At 42.9% G+C, this 23,501-nt stretch overlaps 3 protein-coding genes across 9 annotated transcripts; all 3 read right to left on the reverse strand.

Annotated features, from left to right (window-relative positions):
* Positions 1-2,049: 2,049 nt before the first annotated feature.
* On the reverse strand, positions 2,050-3,636 carry LOC149751528 (uncharacterized). The gene is made up of 3 exons (XM_089926820.1): positions 3,314-3,636; positions 2,559-3,032; positions 2,050-2,456 (listed from the first exon to the last, which is right to left on the reverse strand). Exons 1-3 carry the CDS (start codon positions 3,548-3,550, stop codon positions 2,289-2,291), a joined length of 879 nt encoding a protein of 292 aa, XP_089782946.1. The 5' UTR covers positions 3,551-3,636; the 3' UTR covers positions 2,050-2,288.
* A 60-nt stretch (positions 3,637-3,696) lies between these two features.
* LOC148700515 (protein FAR1-RELATED SEQUENCE 5-like) lies at positions 3,697-6,197 on the reverse strand. Of its 2 annotated transcripts, XR_016398155.1 has the most exons (4): positions 5,762-6,197; positions 5,380-5,457; positions 4,123-5,294; positions 3,697-4,050 (listed from the first exon to the last, which is right to left on the reverse strand). XR_016398155.1 is itself a non-coding variant. In XM_089926824.1 (3 exons), exons 1-3 carry the CDS (start codon positions 5,804-5,806, stop codon positions 4,263-4,265), a joined length of 1,155 nt encoding a protein of 384 aa, XP_089782950.1. In that variant the 5' UTR covers positions 5,807-6,197; the 3' UTR covers positions 3,697-4,262. The 2 variants fall into 2 exon arrangements, 1 of the variants encoding a protein (XP_089782950.1); XM_089926824.1 differs by having other exon boundaries at positions 3,697-5,294.
* A 7,814-nt stretch (positions 6,198-14,011) lies between these two features.
* On the reverse strand, positions 14,012-23,296 carry LOC103717987 (sialyltransferase-like protein 1). 6 transcript variants are annotated; one of them, XM_088708267.2, is made up of 2 exons: positions 21,661-23,296; positions 14,012-15,745 (listed from the first exon to the last, which is right to left on the reverse strand). In XM_088708267.2, the coding sequence occupies exons 1-2, from the start codon at positions 22,768-22,770 to the stop codon at positions 15,611-15,613; spliced, it is 1,245 nt and encodes a 414-aa protein (XP_088564393.2). In that variant the 5' UTR covers positions 22,771-23,296; the 3' UTR covers positions 14,012-15,610. The 6 variants fall into 6 exon arrangements, with proteins under 6 accessions (XP_088564393.2, XP_026664605.3, XP_038972504.2 ...); XM_026808804.4 differs by lacking the exon at positions 14,012-15,745 and adding an exon at positions 15,965-16,567 and having other exon boundaries at positions 21,661-23,295; XM_039116576.3 differs by lacking the exon at positions 14,012-15,745 and adding an exon at positions 15,965-16,559 and having other exon boundaries at positions 21,661-23,293.
* Between the last annotated feature and the right edge of the window lie 205 nt (positions 23,297-23,501).

Below are 23,501 nucleotides of genomic sequence, written 5' to 3' on the forward strand. Positions count from 1 at the left end.
GGTGAATGGAAGTGGTGGTCTTCAAACCAACCAAATACCAGGTTCAGAGCACTATTGAGGCAGTCGGGCCTCGTAGAGTTAGTACAGTGCTCTTATCGATTCATCGATAAGATTCTGATTTCGGGCTTCGTAGAGAGATGGCAGCCCGAGACGAACACCTTCCATATACCATTTGGCGAGATCACTATCACGTTGGATGATGTATCCGCCATTTTAGGGATTCCTGTCGCAGGTTCCTCAGTATCAGTTTCTCCTGAGAGGATGAGTGATCGGGATGCTGAGGAGCTACTTGTGGAGTTGTTGGGGGTGTCAGCTGGAGACGCGCGTCAGGAGGTACTATCATCGCGCGGTCAGTCTGTGAGGATGGAGTGGCTGAGGACTCAGTTTCACTCTGTATCTGATAGAGACAGGCAGCAGAGGATAGAGTGTGCAGCACGAGCCTATTTGTTATTTTTGTTAGGCTGCACACTCTTTGCTGATAAGAGTGGGACCAGGGTGCCTATAGCGTATCTGTGTTTACTGCGGGATCTGGATAGGGTGAGCACATATGCCTGGGGTACAGCTGCCTTAGCATATTTGTATCGGCAGTTGGGGATTGCGTCGAGGTCATCAGTGAGACAGATCAGTGGTTATATGACGCTTCTGCAGGCATGGATTTATGAGCATTTTCCAGCACTCAGTCCTCACCCGTCGCTCGAGTATACTGATGCCAGTCCCCGCGTGCACCGCTGGATGCCCGGTACTCCATCCCGTACCACGATGGACCATTTAGTGGTTCTACGTGAGTCATTGGACCTTTTGAGCATCGATGAGGTACGTATCATATTACCATTTGCTTGTGTTTGTCAGTACATTTAATATGCGATATAGTATAAAACTGAAATGGACCTTTTGTTTTACAGGTTATTTGGGATCCCCATCATCGGCTTCGGGGAGATCGCCCATATATACCCGTCGCATTTTTTAGTGGCTCCATCAAGTGCCTTGATATCGTAGAACCCTATCATCCAGAAAGGGTTCTTAGACAGTTTGGTCGTATTCAGACCATCCCTCGAGCGCCACTAGCCCCTACGCGAGCCAACAGAGGTTCCACAGCAGGCTCGTACCGGATACATTACTCCTATATGGATCAGCTTTGGGAGCGGTGGGAGGACCACGTGCTGAGCCAGGCGAGCAGGAGCCACCCAGTTACCCGGCCATCAGACAGCGTACCGGGATACATGGAGTGGTATCTCCGTATCACGCACGTTGCAGTTCAGCCTCCTCATCTGCGCTCGAGTACTCATTCTGGAGCTAGGGGAGGTCATGATGATGCTGACATGCACCGGCGGCGTAATGCAGCTGCACTCGGTATTAGTACCGACATTGTACGGATGGGTCCCTCAGAGGCTACGTCACTAGGTGCCGGGCACCTATATGATGCTATTTCTCAGATGCATCAGGTACTTCTGGGTGATGAGCCTGGCCCGAGTACAGCACCCTCTCATTCGGATCCAGGACCCTCTTATTCGGACGTACAGCAGTACACGCGTCGACGATGGCGTCATAGGGATTGATGATGGAGCCTTTGTAATCTTTGTAAAGCCTTTGATATTAATGAAAATATATATTTTTGGTACATTTACGTGTAATCTTTGTAAAGCCTGGCCCGTTCTATTTTACACAAATATAACAGTGCACATAACAATCAATCTAACAATGCGAAGACAGATATTTTTTGATTTATATTGATGATGGAGTTTCAAAAATTGTACATATATAAACAATCAATCTAACTCTACTGTCTTGCCTCCACCTCCCCCTGAGGAGATGGAGTCCCGTGGGGGGTTTGACCCTGAATCTGATACGACTGATGTTCTGCCTCCACCTCCCCCTGAGGTACCTCCAAATGTTGTTCCAATCAAAGCTGACCCTGGACAAAGTTCCCCTCCAAAAAAGGCAGCAAAGCCTAAGAGGGTGCCAGTGGCAAGACCTGGCCTTGCAAGGAGAGGGCAGCCGATTAACCTCTTAACCAAGAACATCACAGAGCCCTCTTTTCCAACAAATGTGTTAATCATCTGCTCAAGCTTGTCACCGTTAAGTTCTTGTACATCAGAAAGGTCTATTAGTTCCCCTGTTTGATTTGTTTGCTCCCACCAGCTCTTAAGTATGTTTCTGTTTACATCTGAAATCTCAACGGAAACAACAGTCGTCATATGTATTCCCAGCTGATGATGGAGTTTCACAGTACATGACTCTAAGAGCCCCAAAAAATTTACAACTTTCAAAAATTGTACATATATAAATAATCAATCTAACTCTACTGTCTCGCTAATTATAACATTAGGTGAGATGCTCTCTTTGAACTGTTGAATCCGTGCTTCATATGAATTTTCCCATCCGGTAGCACAAGGAAGATGATATTTTCGCCAGTTGGTCGCTACTGGCGGAACGGGATGTCCCGGCAACAAGAACACCTTCAAAATTAGAAATAAGAAAATATTAATAGCTACAAAATTATAAATAAGCAAAATTAAATAAGCAAAATTAAATATTTGCAAGTGTTGTGAACGTAGTACCTCAACAAAATGATTTCCATTTACGAATCCGATAGCGATATCTTTGCGGGATAGAAGAGGTACTGGCACAGAACGGAGAGGTAGGAAGGTCAGACATTGTTGCAACGAGAGATGGTATAGGACAACATTATAGCAGGATGCTATAAGATGACCCATGTCCGGCATAGTCATCCATCTGTCATATGGTGGACAATCATCATAATATGATAATGCATGAGTGATCTCAGCAATCGTCCCTTCCACACCATATAATGTGCGATAGTGGTCCGAATGACATTGCAACTCTTGCAATAAATCCTTCCTAACACGCACCCAGTCATCTTCTCCAAATCCCAGTAAGTCAGCTATTGCCCTAAATCCGCAATTCCCATCAGCTTTTACATCCTTGATATGCTGGATGTATGGTCTCAAGGCAGAAGGAATAGCATCAATATAGATAATGGGCGTATGTGACTGGGCTCTAGTACGAAAAATCTGCAAATAATATCAAATGATAGAAAATATGTAACAATGGCAGAACATGTCCCGTATCGGCACATCTCGGCACGGCACATCCCGTATCGGCACATCTCGGCACGGCACATCCCGTATCGGCACATCTCGGCACAGCACGTCCCGACATGTCCCGTATCGGCACATCTCGGCACGGCACGTCCCGACATGTCCCGTATCGGCACATGACATACCGGCACGGCACGGACCGTCCCGTAGACGTTGTGATACCTATTGTAAGGAAATAAATATTTGGTACTTACCTTTTGCTTGGGCCGTCTCTTTTGAATCTGAGTAGATGGATTGCGGATGGTAACTTTCTCAACACCAGGTGAATAACTATCCTGTCCAGATAGAACCAACTCAAACGCAGACGGGTCACGTCGAGTAGACGTATCAACCTTCAGTGAAGCGCGCCCACGTGAACCGGTCTTCCGTTTTGCAGGCTCTAAAAGAGGTGTACTATCTGGACTTGCAATCTCTCGTAACTTCTTGATCATCTGCAATTGAGAAGCCCCATTTAACTTCTTGAATCGTAGCGCAATCAAATCTAACTCTGCATCACAACTCAACTGAATTGGCTGCACGGGGGGGGGGGGGGGGGGTAGGCAGAATATCAAGTTTCCTCCAATGAGCATCTATGCAGTCGAGAGGAATGGGCCGACCTTCCACCCTGTACCGCGCAATCTGGTGAGCACATGGTATACCATGTGTGCGTCGAATAGCGCACCCACAATTTGAATCATCAAACCCAACTGAATTGGCTCGTTTCGATTGGGCGAGGACATGATTTAACGCACTTATAGATATGAAACCTCGCAACTCTTTGAATTCAGCTGGCTTGAAGTTGTGCTGCACTACCAATAAACTCTTCTCCAATGAGGCTTTAACGGAGCTGTGCTGCAACTCAATCAATCCATGTATTCTAGTCCAAGATGACTCGAAACTTCCTTGGCTTGATCCAAGCTGCTTTTTGAGCTTTGCATGTGCACTCTCGACCCTAGTAAACAAATGAAAGTTAGATATAAGAATTGAGGCAAATTAAATTTAAATGAGTCTTTATTTGTGATACCTATTTGTCGTCACATTTCCGTAGTGCCTGCATGTATCAGTCCACGCCGCAACAAATCTTTCCTTGTATTTGCTCAGCCAAGTATCTGACACATACTGTAGTGCATCTGGATAGGTACCGAACTCTCTCTGCAGTGCACTTCAGCGATCATTATACTCGTCTTCCGTGGAGGACAGCACTAGTACATTCCAACTCATAATAAATTTATCCCATTTCTCCTTCAATTCGAAAAATTTTTTGCACTTGGCCAAAACATTCCTACTAATATGCCATCTACATAATAAATGTCTAGCAGTAGGAAATACTCTATGAATTGCATTCATCAAAGCCAAGTCTCTATCTGTAACAATCAACTCAGGCAAAACATCATCAGCTATGACACTGCGCAATCTCTCTAATGCCCAAGTATAGCTTTCTTCCCCCTCAGAATTTAAGTATACAAAAGCAACTGAAAATGTCATGTCAGTAGATGTCACCCCCACAATCTCTAAGAGCGGAAGACGATACCTATTCGTCTTGTACGTGCAATCCATTATCAACACACGGGAAAATGCACGGAACAAATCAATGCTGCCAGGGTGTGCCCAAAATAAGTCATGCACAACATCCGTATTAGTACAATTCCTATGCCACTCAATATATTTAGCCTCTGATAATTTACCTAATAGATGTTGCATTTCAGACCTCCCGGCTTTCTCTGCAACCTTAAACCGTTGACGTACATTGTAGATAGTCTTGATAGTCGTAACATTGAGGGCATCTCTTTCCTTCAATGTGGATAATATGTCCTTTGGACGAACCAAACTCTTCGACATATCCACTAACAATTCCATCTCCTGCTCAGATAATCTCCCTGCATATGAGTGCCCCTCCAGATTCTCTGCAGCGGGATGATTGTGCACTCCACATACGACCAGTAATATCCAATCATCCGCAGTATCCAATTTCTTTCCTCTTAATGCAAAAGGGCATCCACACTTCTTTGTCCCACAGGCAGTCTTTATTCGCTTTTCTTTTGTGGTTCGGTACGTCCCACCCCTCTCACAACCTAACGTAATTCTGGGTTTCTTAGAAATGGTACCTGCATCGGATGATTTGATTACAACAACAAAACCATTTCGCCTCCCAGCTTCACGACACCAATTACACAAGTCCTCTCTACTCTTGAAGATCTATACATTAAACAATTTATGTAAGTACACAGTTGTAAAAATAGCTCGCTAAACTAATACAAAATTGCACAATATATTATAATACCTCGTAAGTTGTAAATTCGCTTGTGTAATCCAGTACAAATTCTGATCCAATTATACTCGATTCGGTTGTAGCATAGCCCTACATATAAAATAATTTATCACCAAGAATTAATGAATCAGAGGATCTGTTCGGCACAAAATTCAGCACGGCACGCGATTTGGCACGAGAAGGCTTCTGTTCGGCTGCAGAGTGCCGAACAGAAGCCTTCTGTTCGGCTGCAGTGTGCCGGACAGAAGCCTTATGTTCGGCACTGTGCAGCCGAACAGAAGGCTTCTGTTCGGCACTGTGCAGCCGAACAGAAGCCTTTTGTTCGGCGATCCAGTGCCGAACGGAGCACGAACCGTGAAAAAAAAAAACTTTCGAAACAAGGTGGAACACGTACCTTTGCGGCCGATTCTTCGTCCCAAATCACTAGTTGCTTGTCCATGCTTCGAATGGGGCTTAAATCTCCTTCAAAGATCGCCTAAACGATGTAAATGGATCGAGGGGTTTAAGGGGGGTTTGAGGGGTGGTTTTTTTTTTCCTTTTCAAAACGAAACGGAGGAGGAGACGGAGGAGGAGGAAGGGGGGTGTACTGAGAAAATTTCAAGGGCAATATGGTAATTACACTAAAGGTTAGTTTGGGTATTTTTTTTTGGTTTTTGGGGGTGTCCTGAGCAATCGGGGGGGTGTATTTAGAACTACCCAACATCTCGCGGAGCGGCGGAGCGGAGCTCAAGTAGTCATTGGTTGGACAGATAACGCCATGGAGTGGCTAAGGGTACAAATGAATGGGTTCGGACCAAGTCACGAGTAACCCAATTCAACTCTTTTTTTTTTTTGTTTGGATTCTAATTTTGGACCTAGATCCAACCTAATTAAAGATTAAGTCAGATCGGATTGAATTCACGGCTACAATATTTGACCCAACAGGTCATTCAGGTCGGATCGGATCCATGTATAACCCAGATCCAACCTAAAAAATTTGGATCTAGTTCGAATCCATGTCCGGTCTAGTTTAGGTTTGGGTCTTGACAAAAAACTCTATATTATCTATAATGATAATAGCTATTATTCGATCAACCCAGCTTGGACGGAATCGGACCAAGCGTCAACCCAAAGGTAGGTTGGCGTTGACGAGCTAGAAGGGCTGGGCGTTGTGCACACCAAGCCCGATGTCATGGGGGCGACCATCTAGCATAAAGCCGAGGAAGGGCATCAAGTTGAGGTCGTAGGACAGCATGTTGAAGGCGTCGATGGCGACGACAGGGGACCAAAAGTATGGTTTGATAGGCTTGAATAGATTACGACGAACGAGACATGGTCGTCGACAAAGGGGTCGTCGACGGTGGCGTAGACCTGGCGGAAGCCGCCATTGGCCCGAGGGGTGGAGAGGTTGGAGGCTGGTGGCGGTAGGCAGAGCAGAGCGGGTTGGTGTGCCAGAATTCATCGTCGCCATGGTAGGAGACAGATTTCAAGAACTGGTAGGTGTTCCTCGGAATAGTGATTAAGGTGGAGTGGATGTGGGTTTCGTTATCGATTTGAAGCCAGAAGCCAGAGCAGTAGTAGCCGTTGGGATTGGAGACGGGGATGATGAGGTCGACCGGCTTGGGGTAGAGACCTTTGATGGAGGGATGGGCGGCAAAGCTAGCGGCAAGGCGGCGGGTCGGGTCTAAGCAGATCAGGTCGGGTCGAGTCGAGTCGAGTCACGGGTCAACCCGACCCATTTGCAACCTTAGGGGTGGCGAAGAAAATACCTTGGCGGGGTGGGCTTATGGGAATGCGTGCCATCTTTTGATGGTTGGATTTTTATTGTGATCTTGTCGTGTGTCCGTATTTAGCAAGTATGCTAGCTTACTTATAACATCAAATATTCTGGAACATCTTTTCTTTTACGGCGAAGCAAGTCTACGAAGATTAGGTGCTTTGGGCCGGTTGCCTTATGGGGGAGTTCGCTAGTAACAACCAATTCGCTTTATGGCAATTGCTTTGTAATCCATGCTAGTGATCAGCGATGGTGGTGAGGAGTATGGCGAGTAAGGCGGTGAGTAGCACTACCATTGGGGGGAGCCAAGGACCGCTAGTGCAAGGGGAGGAGATGAGTGGTTGGGTAAGGCCTGGGGACTAGGCGATGCACCCGATCTCGGAAGTGGAGGTGGAGAATCTCCGACGACTTTTCACGACAGTCCTCGAGCTGCTGGAGGAGCTGATCGAGACATCTCGGAAGGAGTGAGAGGATCAGGCGATGGTGGTCCAAAGCCTTGGCCGTCGGCTACCGGTGTAGTGGATGGCCTAGGATGTTGCTCTCCAGGGGAAATGAAGTTTGAGGTGGAAGCGATGCCGCTCGCTAACGACCATCTCGCTCTTCGGTTCAAAATGACCACAGGCCGAGACCTCATCCTTGCCAGCGGCCCATGGGTGGTGATAGGCTAGTTGCTGGCCATAGAGCTATGGGCTTCCAATTTCGTGCCTAATCTAGACTCCGTGAAGACAACTCTGGTCTAGATCCGACTATCTAGGCTCCTAGTGGAATACAAGTCGAGCGAGACAATTCTGCAGATCGCAGGCCGGCCGCTGGCTATCGATAGGATAATGGAATAATAGAAGATGATGGGCTTTGCTAGAGTCAAGATGGCCATCAATGCCACCGCGCCATTGCTACCCGGCATTCAAATCAAGGGGAAGGCGAGGGTGATGGAGGAGGAGGGGCAGCAGCGGACGTGATCCCCAGCCCCATAGTGGTGGAAACCGTTGGAGACCCCGAGATGCCGAACTCAAGCTCTGGCAAGGAGATCAGGCAGCTTTGGCCCATGGCTGGCAGCCATGAGGATTCGACCGCCGCGAGCAATGAAGGGCTTGCCGCAACCAAGGAAGGTGATGAGTCAACACCTGATTCATCCTCCTCTAGGCTACAGTCCCCGCCGAACCGCCTGAGCTCCTCTGGCTCGCCGTCGGACTCAGACGGTTGGCAAAAACTGATGAATGTGGTGCAGCAACGCTAACCCTTGAAGGATTGGCCGACTAACGAGGGAGGCAACTTGGGCTCGGGATTGGAAGCGACTTTGGGCAATCGCCGAGTCAAGTCGAGTTTTAACCTGTTGACCGACCCAGTTGACTCGACGGATGGCGCAGGTGGCATTGGGCAGACCAGGGTGCAGGCTGGCTCGAAAGTGCTGATGGTGGACGCAGGCCTGGGCCCATCCAATGAAAGGCCTAAGAGCCCAGCGATTAGGTCGGTCGGGGCAGGCTTGGGCCAGGCTGAGGTGTGTTGGCTTGGAAGTGCAGGTCGGGCTGCCCTTGTGGATGAGCTGGGTGCTCCCATGGCGCTCAAGCGAATGGTTGGGCCTAACCAGGGCTCGAGAATGCAGGAGCAAGGGGCCGCCCCCCAATCCGCCTCTACTCCAGCATCCTCACCAGCGAGGATGGCTCCGACCCCAGCAAGGACGGCTACGGCCCCGGTGACCCCTACCTTCTCTCCAACTCCGCCGGGGGTGCTGGCGGTAAGGCCTCCTAGGGCTGCTCCTGGCACTGTGACGCCGGGAGACGGCACCCGGGATGGATTGGATGCGAGGCCCTCGGGCTCTAGGCCAGGAGAAGAGGTGGCTGGGAAGGAGGCCGACTGCAACAGGCCGACGACTGGCCGACCGGACTCTGGTGCTGCTATCGTTTCCCTGGACCACCAATTGGAGGTGAGGAAGGTGAGAATGGCAGTGTTGTGGGGAGATTCGGGAGTGGTGATGGAGAGGGAGTTGGTGATGGGCCAGCCCAGCTAGGGGTGTTGGGGCCCCATGCAGCGAGGAGGAGGGGCCAAATCTATAGTGCAGTGTGGAATGAAGATCCTAGTTTGGAACTATAGGAAAGCAGCCAAGCCCTCCTTTAACACCTCATTTAGAACATTGGTCTAAGTGAATGGGCTGGACATCTGTTTCTTGTATGAGACACGGCTTTCTAGAGATAGCTTCCGTCGAGCTCAGTGTCACCATTCAGCTACTTAGGAATCCTTTGTTATGGAGTCTTAGGGCATGTCAAAGGGTATCATGGTTTCGTGGAAGCGGGGTGTCGCTACTATGGACGTGTTCCACAACTGCCCCCAACAAGTTGTAATGGTTATTTCAAAACCAAATGAAGCTCTTTGGATCATGCTTGGTGTATATGCTAGTGCTAATTACAGGGTGAGGAGAGCCCTTTGGGGTGAAGTCAGCAACCTTGTTACTCGGAAAATTCAGACCATGGTCCCTAGCGATTTCAACTGCATCCAACGGCCTAGTGAGAATAAAGATGGTAGGGTCTACACCGACAAGGCAGAGAGGAAAGTTTCGGAATTTTCTGTTGACAAATGGGTTGGTGGATCTCAGGTTCTTCGGGTCGAGATTTACCTGGTGCAACAATCATTCAAGCTATGCTAGGGTGTGGGAGAGGATCGATAGGGCTGTTGCGTTAGCTAAGTAGAAATGTGAAAAGATTCATAGCAATGGTAAATCATATAGGGCAAAAAGAAGGAGACTATTAACCATACATAGGTCCTATAGAGCATAGTAGGGAAAATCATTAGAAGATTGTGAGCACCATCCTCTCTTTCAGAGATCATAGTTTTACCTTGAAGCATGCAAAAGGGGGTTTTTAAATATATGCAGACCCATAATTGGTTTGGATTGGTGCCATCTGAAAGGAGACATGGGGGATGGCTACTAGCGCCTATTGGAAGAGAGGGGAATGATGATATCTTTCCCATAATATGGGCAATGGTTGAGGTTGAAAATAAAAAAAAGTTGGACTTGGTTTATTACTAATATATTGGGAGATAAAGGAACAATGGATGAAAATGGGTGGACATTTGTGTTAGATAGGCAAAAGGTGGTGCTTTAGACCTTAATGTCTGGTCTAAATTTTATTATATTAGCTTTTTTCATCATAATGCCTTGTACAAGTTACATTGTTTTAACTTTTATTAGTCTAATGTGTAATCTTTTTCCAAGGATTAATGGAGACTTTGAACTCCATCATGCCAAATGTTGATCATAGATTTTGTGTGTGGTATTTGCATGCCAACTTTAGAAAATTGTCTAGAAGAAAGAACTTCAATTAAGGATGCACTATATGCAGTTGCAATTGCTTGCATTGCATAAAAATTTCACATGAAGATTAAAGTAGTGATAGATTTGGATCTAAATTCAGTAGAGTAGCTCCTTAGACAAAAATTGTCTTTATAGTGCAGACATGCATTTAATACCAAACCAAGGTCTGACATGATTTTGAATAACATTCCTGAATCATTCAATAGCTAATATCATGGAAGCTAGAGACAAACCAATCATCATAATGTTTAAGACCATAAGAAGCCACTCATGCAAATATCCCAAGCAAAAAGATAAGGATGATGAAGTATGGAGGATCCATATGTCCTAAGATCCAAAAGAAGCTGGAGTTAGCAAAGTACCTCTGCGTAGCATCTTGGACCTAGAAACAACCCAATAATGCCCCTCTTGTAGCATATAACTACGACCACCCCAAAGGGCACTCTCTTTATAGAAAAAGTGTTTTGGTCTTGGTAGCATACCAACAATACCAACCCCCATTCCCAATACTTCATGGTGTACATAAGGCAAATTACATATAAAGGGGCAACATGTTACCACGAGGACTAAGTAGAGTAGCCTCAAGTACGATCTCCGGGAGCTGAGAGGATGCAAGTCAAGTGAACCTAGTCTCAACCTCTAGCCAACAGTCTCAAAGACTACCTTAGAAACTTTGATACATCAAACACTTTGTGTTGACACTATGTTTTAATAAAAAATGATTTTGTCATATTATTGTTGATATAGTGTATTTAATGGTGATACTTTTGATCTTTGTGGTGGCTATAAATTTTTCTATGATGCGGCTTTTTATGAGTTTTTGGTGTTGTACGTGACTATATGGTGCCTAATATTGAAAAATACTAGTGAAAGTACTTTGAAGTTGAATGCATTTTTGGAATTGTGTTTCTCACAATTTGATTCTAGTTGCCGAATCATAATATTATAGTAATAACAATTTGAAGTTGTGACAAGTTTCTTTTCTTAATATGATAGGTACCTAATTGGATGGATATAGATGGTTGTTGTTGTAACATGATAGTTTTATGGTACCCAATATTGAATAGGTTTCTCGCTGTTGCATGCACAACTTTATGAGATTCTTGTAAAATGGTTATTCTCAGTTAATACTAAGTTTAGGGCTTTAAATTCAGATGCTCAGTTTGTTGGATGATTTCTAATTGAATTCATTCTTAGTATTCTGAACTGCTGGATGGCTGCGCTCAATTTAGTGCTGAGTTTTGCATAATAGAGTGCTATTTATTGAATGGTCGATGCCGAGTTTAAAGCAGAACTGATATTTAAAATTGTAGAGTGGCCAATCAGTCTTCACAGTGGTTTTAGGTGTTAGGCGTAGCATCAAAGTTGAAATGTGTTGAGTGAATCATGGATTAATAAATTGTGAGTGCTTAGTGCTCAGTTTAGATCACAATTTAGTATCGAGTTTGATACACGAGAGTGATCAAAGTTGTATGTGTTGAGTTTAAAGCTCAGTATAGCACTAGTCCTATGCCAGTCAATCTTGTTTAGGTTCAGTGCCAATTTTTACTTATAGCCATTATAGTTTTCTTTACTCCTTCTCGATGTTTAATGCTGCAAAGTGATAAGTGACTGAAAAATAATGGCCAATTAGTGTTTATAGTGGTTTTAAGTGTTAGCTGTAGCATCCAAGTTGGAATGTGCTAAGTCAATCTTGGATTAATAAATTGGATCATTAATGGCTAAAATATGGTTCTACGATGTAAAAAATATTATAACATATCATTTTGACTTGTAAACATCAAAGATAAGGATAGAGCTAACACCAAAAAGTAAACAATTCTATTCCTTGCATTCTTAACAAAATACAGATAGATCCCTTCAAGTTTAATCGAAAAATACTTAGACTCCAAAAGTTTACAAACTTTCCATATAAGTGCTTATGGAGTAAAGCCCCTCATGCTAACCTTGGCACCCCACTTCCCACCACTCTACTTTAGTGCCAATATACCTCCTATGACCACCCAAGAAGAAACCAGGCACCATGTCAAATAGTTTCTGCTAGCTGCAAACCTAGATCTCATTCTCTAACTTCTTTTTATTGGATCAAATTGTCGATGATCAATTTCATACATAGTGAGGATGGAGAATCATGCCACTGGAAGAAACCCATATCCTCTCCTAGTATGAAGTAACAAATCAAAGAGATTTATGAAAATTGAGATAGAAGCTTTGGCCCAAGATTTTCCCAACTTTAGTGGAAGTTTTTGCTTGAAGCCATCAAGGTTCTCGAGCTTTAGATAAAGCTCCTCTCCTAGTTTTTCTCTCTCCCTCTGCTCCCTCTTCCTATTTCTATCTTCGCCTGGCTCAACCAAATTGGGATTATCTATGGTGTCAGAAAATCCCAGTTAAAAAAATTAATGGGAAGGGAGAGGAAAGTCGCATGGGTGCCACATGATTTTCTTCCCTTCCCACTGAAAATATAGCATGGTTCTAAATTAGTGGAAAGGACATTTCAAGAATGGGAGACCTGCTAAGTTATCATGTGACAATCATGCGATAACAACTCCTAATGGAGATAAACGATCGGACTACTTTGACACAAAAAATATATTGTAGTGATTAATGGAAAAAAATTAAACTTTTGGAGTGAATATGCTTCTTGGCCAAATTTGAAAGGAATATCTCTGCAATTTTACCTTTATCTGATGTAAAGTGGGTTAAGTTAGGCTGTGCCACGTATTTCAATATTTTACTTTTTTCAAGAAATTGAGAACCACATAAATATTTTACTAACATACAATTGGTCCCAATGAAGTGGACCCCGTTCACAAATGCCTCCATACAGGTGGAACGGAAGGGTGGCGGGGACCGTTGTACGTAGCATGGAGGAGAGCAACATCAAGAAAACACGACAAGATTACAACAGCATTGAGAGCAACTCTCCAATAGAGTGCAAGAAGGCTCCTTCTTCGGTGGAAGGATGTTAGATGGTGATGTAACATGCTTTTGAAAACATGATAAACTATTGAGAGCTAGTTTCAAGAAGGTGATGCCATTTCCCAGGGAAGAGAGGAAGGAGTGAAGGAATGGAATTGCACCAGTTGGCCAGCAATTAGGACAAATGATAAACTACGAGGTGCTACCAAATATGATGAAAGATAAATGAAAATTTCCAGACTTTGAGACTTGCCCATAGCTAGAGATCACTCTCTTTGCAAGTTTTTTGAGGAGGATCTTATCAAAATCTGATGCAGGTGAGAAAACTCCTATCCTGCACAAGACCTAAGTAGCATAGCACAAATGAGAATCATGGCAAAAGTGAATATAAAATGGAAGCAACAAGAAATTCTAAACTAGAACTAAAAGAAAATAGGGATTATAGCTAAAGAAAAGAATAATTATCTAGAACTAGAAGGGGTAACTACAAGGCATCACATCTCTTCTCCCCGTCGAACATTTGCGCCCCACCTCCAATCTTCCTAAGGCCTCGATCAAAGAGCACAATTGTCTCGCAAGTGTCTCATTCTTGGAACCCCACATCTCACCATGGGCCATGGGCCTTGGGCCTTGAGAAGTGTGTCATCAGACAAGAAGAATTTGAGAGAAAATTGCTTCAATGATGACAACAAAGTACATAAAGGTCCTATTTATAATGTTCTAAGGCCCTTGCGATGAATGCAACTCATGAGGTCTCTTACAACTCCCAACTATAAATCAAAAATGAAGTCCTAACTCACTTAGAATAAGAAAAACTTGCAAAACTAAGCATTTGGAACAAAATTCATACTGATTGTGACCTAGCTATCATTAGAAGGGTTGCCATCAGAAAGAATCAGATAGTGACCTAGCCGTCGTCGGATCATCCAGTCATGGAGTCTGGCTTAACTTGGTTGGGGAAGCCTTAAACAACGAGATGGCTGCCGTTAGCTGAATTCAAACGATATAATAGAAGCTGCTGTTGGATGTTGTTGAGTCCACCTCAAACTCGGAGGCCTTGGGGGGAATTCTTGGGAGCATTTTTGCCATAAAATTGGATCTATGGGTGATTTGCCATCAATCTGGATCGAATAATTTTTGCCCGGAATTCTCGCTTCAAACCTCTGTTTTGAGTGTTCGTAACCTTGCTGGAGGGATGTGTTGGTGCCCAAGATCAAGTACTTGTCTCATGCTTTTGTCAGAGCTAGCAAATGTCTTGTCTTGTCTTTGTCACTTTCCCTGGCTTGATAGCCATCAGCTGCTAATGAAGCTTGACCTTCTTGCTGCATTGGATAACTCTTTTGGTGCAACAGTTATTGTCATCGTACACCTAACCAATTTGAAGAATTTCCTCTCCTATGCCTTGTGAAGCGCTTCTCAATTGTATAGCAGGTTGGCCCAAGTAGGATGTCAAACTTCCATGCAAAGCACATCACGCCATAGTTCACTAATGTATCCCTTGCTTCAATTGAAAGACACAAAGCGCTTGTAATTCATTGGAGGGCTAAGTCAATAAAGCAAATGACCATATAGAGACCAGGATGTTTCTCAGTCTCCGCATTTAGCTTCTCCACAAGTTCCTTGGAAGCTATATTCATGTTATTGCCATTGTCGATGATATAAGCATTTCTCTAATAACACACCACGTTAGGGCAGAAGATACACTGCCAATTTTTGGCTCTTTTCTGTATGAGAAGTGCAGGACTAAAGATCGATATTATTATCCTTTGTCTGTATGAGAAGTGCAGGACTAAAGATCTATATGGTGGAATCTAGCACATCTCCTTTGTCTTCTTCACCATCTCGGAAATCTTTTTCTGTATCTGAAGCATTTGACTTGCTCCATGTCGAACTCGGAGAGCAAACTTCAGATAGCTCGGGTTGTTTGGCAGCTTTTGACTCACGTTGACTTGGCTTGGGTGTATAGCCAAGAGCTTCTTCATGTTGGTTAGTGGACAATCCAGCTTGGTAAGTCAACTACTTGGCTCTGAGGATAATAGCTTTCTCAAGTATTCCAGCCTTGTGGAAGGCCTCATGAAGAGTGGTTGCTGACTCAAAACTTGATTTAACCTTTAGCTCATGCTGATAATGAGCTATATGATGGTGATCATGGTCCGAGAATCCTCATTTTGCAGTGACTTGGTTGAGCTTCTTGGTGTACTCGGTCATGAACATCATGCCCCGTTTTGAGTTGGAACAGTTTCTTGTATGAGAGTCCATTATGTGCCCATACTTAACCATTGATCATAAGCCCTAGCAACTCTCTGTTTTTTTTTATTTTCCTTCACCACTTGAAGCTCCATATCAACTCTTTTTAACACTCCTTTCCCCTTTTTCACTGTGTTTCCATGTAGCTGTAGCAAATCTCATTTTAGTGCATACACCCATTTAATTGAGCATATTCTTTGAAGGTGAGAAACAAATGAACCTCCTAATATTGAGTGTATTTATCGAATAACATGAATAACATTTTTTTTAAAAGTAATACTAGGAGATCACAAGTCTCCATACTATCTCATAAGACTCGCATGCTCTACACATGATTAAGAGAGTATCAAGAATGCCCATGCTAATGTATTAAATGCCTTCCTCGAAATTTTATTAGATGTGTATTGAATAAGGAATACATATTGAGTACCAAAACAAACACCCTGTATTTAGGCCAGAGCATAATGCGATGCTTTGCAAATGTCCGCACAGAATAGCCAAAAGAGTTTAGAAGGCAATGATCAAAGACGGATTGAGTCATACTCTCCTCCATCCTAAAGAATCGGGCGCCAAAAGATCAAAAGGGATGGTTTTGTAAAGCATCATTTCAGCAATTCTGTTGTTCCTGACTGATCGAGTTTTATGCTAACAAAGAGCAAAAGTTGCTCACCATCCATGTTAAAATGGACTATTTGACATTCGAACATATCAAGCAATTTACCTAGTCATACAATGTTTCTAGTCTCTGAAGAGCAGATCCCTTTCTTACAAGACTGTTGGCATCAGCATTCTCCCTGAAAGATATGCACTATTTCCATTACATTACACATTTTAGGACTGCAAGGGATTTGTCCTCACATCTTCTGACCTCCACAAGCATGCCTTGGCATGATTAACCACTTAAACAAGCCCATATAGATGCAAGGATAAATCCTGTTCAACCTTAGATCAGCCAGAAATCTGCATGTCTAATAAAACAGTCTGATTTCAACAACCGATAGAGTATAGAATACTGAAGGGCAAATGGTAAATCAGATTAGGATGGTTAGGATGATCACGAAGCCCCTAGAAGGAAAACCACTATTCTTTCCAAACTCAATGCATCCAAAGTAATTTGTATGTGCAATCTCATGGATGAAGTCAACGTTCAAAAGACTCGCATTCAGGCGAGATAAGGAAGAAGAATGCAATGTTACGTAGAAAAAATAAATAGAGAAGCATACCAATCCTAGTGGTTAGCTACAACTAGTATTCAATGACACAGAAAACTACAACTACAGCTGCCGACGATGGTACTAATATTTAACTTCACTAAATAAAGTAAGTTCATAGTGTCCCACTGTTACACCTGATCAAAATTCCAAAACTTCAAATATTCATGGTAGAGTCTAAATGAAATTCATGTTTTCATAGGTTCAGCTGAAGATTTGACAATGTAAAACACTACTTGGCTTGGTAGATCTTGGAAATAGTTTGTTCTATAAAATTACTTTCACATGCAATGGAAGTAGCCTCACTAGTAGGGCAAAGGTACTAAAACAAAATATAGATTTAATTAATATAAATGCTGTAAAAAATGTACATTTGTGCTGTATAGTTCTAGTCCTATTAAATTTACATTTATTAAACCTGAAGCTTTATCATTCCTTACCTAGAGCAAATACTGAAAAAAATGACAAATGGGAACTCCACTGAAAGAAAGAAAACAAATGCTAATTGGATGGTAAAGTACACAGCGTTGATGACTACAAAACAAGGTCCCCATTTTCCGGTCATATTCATTATATGACAAAGATCGGTGCTAAATAATGCCAAAAGGTTTCCTGACTTATGTTACTTGTGCTGTTGTGAGGCTAAAACCAAATATCATAGATTAAGCTTTGATTTTTATCATTCTCCTCAAGCATCTAGAGCTCTAGACAAATGGATACACCCTTCTCTGAGAAAACGAGACAATCACATCCAAATAATTACATCCATTAGAATATCATCTAACAATGTACTACTCTTTTCAGCAGTATGAAAAATAATTTGAAGCATGTCTATGGGCAATGATAGATTTGTAAAATGTAATCTCATAACTTTATTATCAGCTTCTGTTTCATTGCTATAAAAATTGACCAGAGGAACTCCCATATGGAATTAACAACTAGTTTCCTAGTGCTTGCAAAAAGAGTTGGTAAATAATGAAAATGTGACAAGCGGTAAAAGAATTCTGCGCTATTCTGCAGCTGTCACAAGCTGTTTGTCAGTTTGTTCCTCTTATCTGGTTAATTCGGTGAGCCTCAGATAAGCAAATGAAGATGTCTTCCAGAAGATTACAATAAACAAAGCATCAAAGATAGAAAAAGCTCAGCATGATGGTTTGTTTTGGGCCCACAAAAAGCATCTTTCTTTTAATAAGCCAGGAAGCATCTAGTGGAGGGGATACAAAGAAAGGTTCCTCCAACTGAAGGTAGTTGCCATTAATGTAAGAATTTACTAACAGCTAGAGAATTCAAGATGTGCAAAAAAGAGCAACAATAAAAAAAGAAAAGGCCAATGAAAGGAAAATTGAATGTATCAGAGACAAAGATCATGCAATATGTGAAACATGCAAGTATGTTACTAAGTGCAGCATGTCTATCCATTTCCCTCTTTATCTGAAGTAAGGCTATGACAGATAAAAAATTACTTGTAGCTGACACTTATCAATGAGATAGATCGAATAGCAACATCCAATCTATGAACTATCATCTGCTACTCTACCTAAGCCACTGGCTCAGCTGAGACTTGTAAACTACTTATATAGCAATACTTCCAATTCGTTCCATCATAGAAAAATTCACATCTGAACATGTGTGAAAAGTTCCTTTGTATAAGCAATAGTATGAGTACAACCAATCTGCGAGATATTCTTGAAGGTATCTCATTAAACATACTCAAAGAACATACAGCTTCCATTTCCTAATTCTGCTCAGCGGCAGACTGGTTTAATGCCTTTATGGTTTCATAGTTATAAACACATTTTGCACCCCCCCCCCCCAAAACCCAAATCCTCTATCTAAGATTTCCCTCTGAAGTTTCTTTCATTCTCACAAGTTCACTTGATTTCTCAATTCTGATCCATTAATCTGACCTATGACTTTACCCTTCTTTTAATATTATACAAACATATATATATATATATATATATATATATATATATATATATATATATATATATCTTGTTCCCTTTTACTTTTAAGCCACTGACTAAAAACAAGAGCAAAATGTGCTGCTTAAGTTAAATTCAGATGATAATTATCAAAAAATATAAGTAACTATTATTGATTAAATCATGGCATTCTATCAAATGCTCCTTCCTCTTTAATATCATGTGCATCATATGATCCTTGCACCAGGAGAAATACCAGCATTGTAGGATCTCTGTAATGACCTGATGATTTTCTCCTTGAAATAGCGTTCTCTCTTCCAATTTATTTTTGTCCTTAAACTATTGCAGAGCTTTATCCCTCTCTTGATGGCACTATCGAGTCTCAAATTGTTTCTCCTCTTCCCAATTCTTTTTTTTCCCACCTGACGCAAGATTTAAAACCAAAGGTAACCCCCCCAATCATCCTATTATTAATGCAGTGCCATGATATTTTTGGATCATTTATAAATGATCCAAAAATATCATGGCACTGCATTAATAAGAGGATGGATGGACAGATGGATTGATAGATTGATGGATGGATAGATAGATAGATAGATAGATTGATGGACGGATAGATCAATAGATTGATGGATAGATAGATCAATACATGGATGGATGGATGGATATGGTATGCTGATAATCATGTTTGATTATTGAATATAGAGATTATTTTTTGTACATGTCGAGCAAAAAAAATAACTTGGATGTTTAGTACATAATTAACTGTAAATAATTTCAACTGTAACAAAGAAATAAGAGCTATTCTAATAAACTTTTCTACATTTTTATATGGATTGAGACTTTTATATGAACTTTCTGAATTCAATATATATGTATGTGTATATGTATATGTATATGTGTTCTTCAAAAATCCTGGTCCCCCCCTGGTTTTTCCAATATCTTACACAAACTTCAATGTGCTTTCCAGCATTGCTGTTTAAATGACTTTTATTACGGCAACAGAACAAGACAGTACATTCTTTTTTCCAGCACCATAGAAGTTAAAAGCAAACTCTGCTCCTGATCACACAGGATGTCATATAATATGTATGATGAAAATTTTAAGGCTGAAAGTTATATGTGCAACTTATATCCATTAGAAGGAAGGTATGCTTGCAACAGCACACTAAAAAAATAATTTTAAATTAAAATAAATAAAATAAAAAACAAATAGACATGCCTCCTTGAGTAGATGATGCAGATAAATAAGAATAACCATGTGATGTTCCAAAATGCTGCGAAATACACGTCGACGAAGACTGCTAGATTAAAAAGTGAACTTATTAATGAGGCATTGAAGTAAATAATTTGACTTCTCTCCTCAAATAAAATTTCATTGATTGAAGCAAGCACATATAGTATGCACATAATTAACTTAGTATAGTCCATAAAACTATTTTAAATGTACAGATGTAATGAAAAGCTATAACTGGATGTGCAAAATCTGCTACCACATCAAAACATGTCTTTGGAGTAAAGTTAATTGCTTGCTTCAGATTCTGATGACCTATCAAATAAGGAAAAAAAAGGGCATATTTCTGCTCATTTACAGAATGCAACTAATCACAGACAAGTAATAAATGTGCTTCTATTAAATAATGTAAACATTTAAACTATGTTGTATGGTAATAAGAAAAAAAAATGAGATATGGTCAGTCACTATTATGCTACCTATGGAAAGTCAGCCAGTTAAAGACCAGAAGAATAAGATACTTAACTGTTGTAAAGCATCAATGGTACATTTAAGAAAAGAGACTGCTGAGGTAATTGTATGCAGTCACTGCCCCACTGCATTGCATGCTGGTATTAAGGGAGGGTGGGGATGATGCACAAAGAGCCAGATGAAAGGCAGTCTGAATACATACGACAAGTAGATAAAGCAGTTGCTATTAACATATCTCACCTAGTATCAAAGAATTTCTTGTGATTCATCTTCAATTTTTTTTACAAAACTAACTGATGTAATTAGGTCACAAGCAATGTAGCATATTGAAGAAGTAATCTAGATATGCAATGATCGCTTGCAATGGGTGCATTTCAATGCCCACTTACTACCAATTTAGGTCATTGTAGTAACCAGAAAACTCAATCTCATATGGAAGATAATTGTCTCTTTCCTATTCATTTTGCCTAGGTAGAAAGCCAGAAAAGTCAAGTAGTTTGCCACACACCCACCTGAACTCTGAAAAAGAAGAGAGGTAAAAAAAAAAGGAAAAGAATTTAGATAATTGCATTGTGTCAATGACAATAGAACAAAAGAGAAGAAGAAGATGGAGGCAGAGTTTCATGGATGCTCCAAACTAGGAATACTGCACGTCATAGAGCCATTAATTGAATCATATTTCCCAATCAATGAAGAATGTTATAGCTCTCAAGGCATCAACCACATCACAAAAAGTAAGGATCAATGATTTACTGTACGAATTATCAGTGTACAAAGAATGCAAACAAAATTTCAAATTTTCACCTCCAGAATTTAATGTTGTTACTACCAAAAGTCTTTCTTTTAGAGGGCAGGCCTTACCACAATAATAAAGTTATTGCAATGTGACCTGAGTGTCATAGGTTTGAATTACAAAAATAGCATCTTTGCATGTAGGGGTCAAGCTACATATATCCTCATGCGACTCCTTTTTTACCAAAAAATCTCTTTTGTAATTTTACATTTGCAGTTATCCACACAACTAAGACTTGTGACGAATCTACCAATCATTTTCTTGTTCCTTTTACAGTTTATCACTTTCTCCCTTTACACTTTCTTCTTACAAAATTACAATTACACGGCAACCATGCCGACCTAATGAATCGAATCAAACAAACAGTTCACTGATAAAATACGATTGGTGGAACCTTAAATCCAGAATCTTCGAGGAATGGTATTACCTGTGGCCTCTCGGCCAGGTCATGGTAGAAGGCATACTCTGCCTCATAATCATGCAAATCCAGCTCGGCCTTCTGGTTGGTGTGGTAATGGTGTTTTGCCTCCGCAGACTTCCCAAATCCAAAAACACTGACTTGATCACAAATTCCCAAGGCGAGCATAATCGCCTGCATTCCTGACGAGTAATGGAACATCTTGTCATCATGGGCCTTACTCCACTTCTCCGGCAGCTCGCCAGTCTCCTCGACGAACCGCTTCAGAGAATAGTATTTCACTATCCTGGCACAGAGTACGTCGAACCGGGCATCGGTGATGAGGAGGGGAGCCTTGTGGGAGGAATTGCAGACGGCGTAGTCGAGAAAGTGGACCGCTTGGCAAATGTACATGACCATGGGGACGTCCTCGCCGTAGGGGTGGCAGAGACAGCCTTTCCTCCGGGCGCAGAGGTGGAGAATGTTGCTGTTCACGAAGGAAAGGCCGGTTTTTGATCCAACGTTCCGCTGGTAGCCGTTGGTGCGGGCGTTGTTGAGGCGGATAACGAGGTCGTGGCTGTCGATCAACTCGCCGTGCTCTCTCTTGAGGAGGATCCCACTGTTCCCGACGACCGCGCAGGAGCCGTAGCGGCGGAGGCCGGCGTCGGGGCGGCCGAGGTGGCGGTCGATGGGGCCCTTGACGAGGGCGGCGAGCTCCGCCATGACCTCCGGCTGTAAGCGGCGGTTCCGGAACCAATCGCGGAGGGTGCGTCGGAACTCCGGGAAGATCCGGTAGTCCTTAGGTGACCGGAGACGGATCGGAAGCCGCGGGCCGGATCGCATCCGCGCCTCCAGGTGGTTCTCCCGCCGCCAGGCGGAGGCGGCGCGGCGCAGCCCCCCGCGGCCGCCGGCGACGCCGGACGGGAAAGTCCAGTCGAGGAGGTCCTCCACGTCCTTCCGCAGCTCCGCCTCCCCGGCCTCCGCAGCCGCCAGCCTCAGGAGTGTCGCGTTGAGGGGCGGCGTCCCCGCCGCCAAGGATCCGTCGCCGATGCCACGGCGGAGCACCGCCCGGCAGCTGAGGGCGGTGAAGACGGCGACCACCACCAGAAGGCTAAATGGAAACCGGAGAGATCGCTTCATCCCACCAGCTAACAGCGAGAAATCGGCATTCTCTTGGAAATAAAAGAGTGAAACACCACGAATCCCAAGCACTCGCTCGTTTTCCAGCCCAGAGCATCAAAAAGCCCCAATCTTTGCTCGTTTGTTGGAACTAGACGCACCAAAGATCCCACTTTGAGAGGAAACCAGAGAGCTCCACCTCTCGGAGCTACGAGGGAGGTCTCTCGACCGCCATTGGAGGAGGTCCAAGAGCTCAGAGCTTGAGAGAGAGAGGGAAAAGGAGGGCGAGAGCGAAGCGCCGGAGAGGAGGGAGAGAGGTGCTCGGAGGCGACGGTGGCCGGAGATCGGAGATAGTAGTAGCCGGCTTTTAACGAGCGCCGTGTTTGGTTTAGCTTGGACAATGAGATTTTGGGAGTTAAATAAAGGTGCGTACCCAAAGGATTGGGACTTCCGTCCCGGAGGCGGTTTGTTTTACAAGGGATTTTGGGGGTGTGGTGGTCTCGAGGAAGGAGTCATCCTCCCAACCCAACCCCTGATCTTGCCTTCCCCAGGTGGAACGTTTGTTCTGTTCCACTTGTCAAGGGATGTTCGGTACGGGATAATGACGTCAAAAGTGCCGTAAGGTAAAAATGATGAGGTCATCCACATTTAATTAATCATATCCCAGATTTTTCTCTCAGCCCTGAATGGAAAATGCATCTTCAAACTTGAATATCCAAAAACATTCCAAAACAGTGATTTGATAACAATAT

The sequence above is a fragment of the Phoenix dactylifera genome, chromosome 12, assembly GCF_051530095.1.
Source record: "Phoenix dactylifera cultivar Ajwa chromosome 12, Ajwa_hap1_PhDact_Kaust_v1.1, whole genome shotgun sequence".
In the NCBI taxonomy this organism is placed as follows: domain Eukaryota; kingdom Viridiplantae; phylum Streptophyta; class Magnoliopsida; order Arecales; family Arecaceae; genus Phoenix; species Phoenix dactylifera.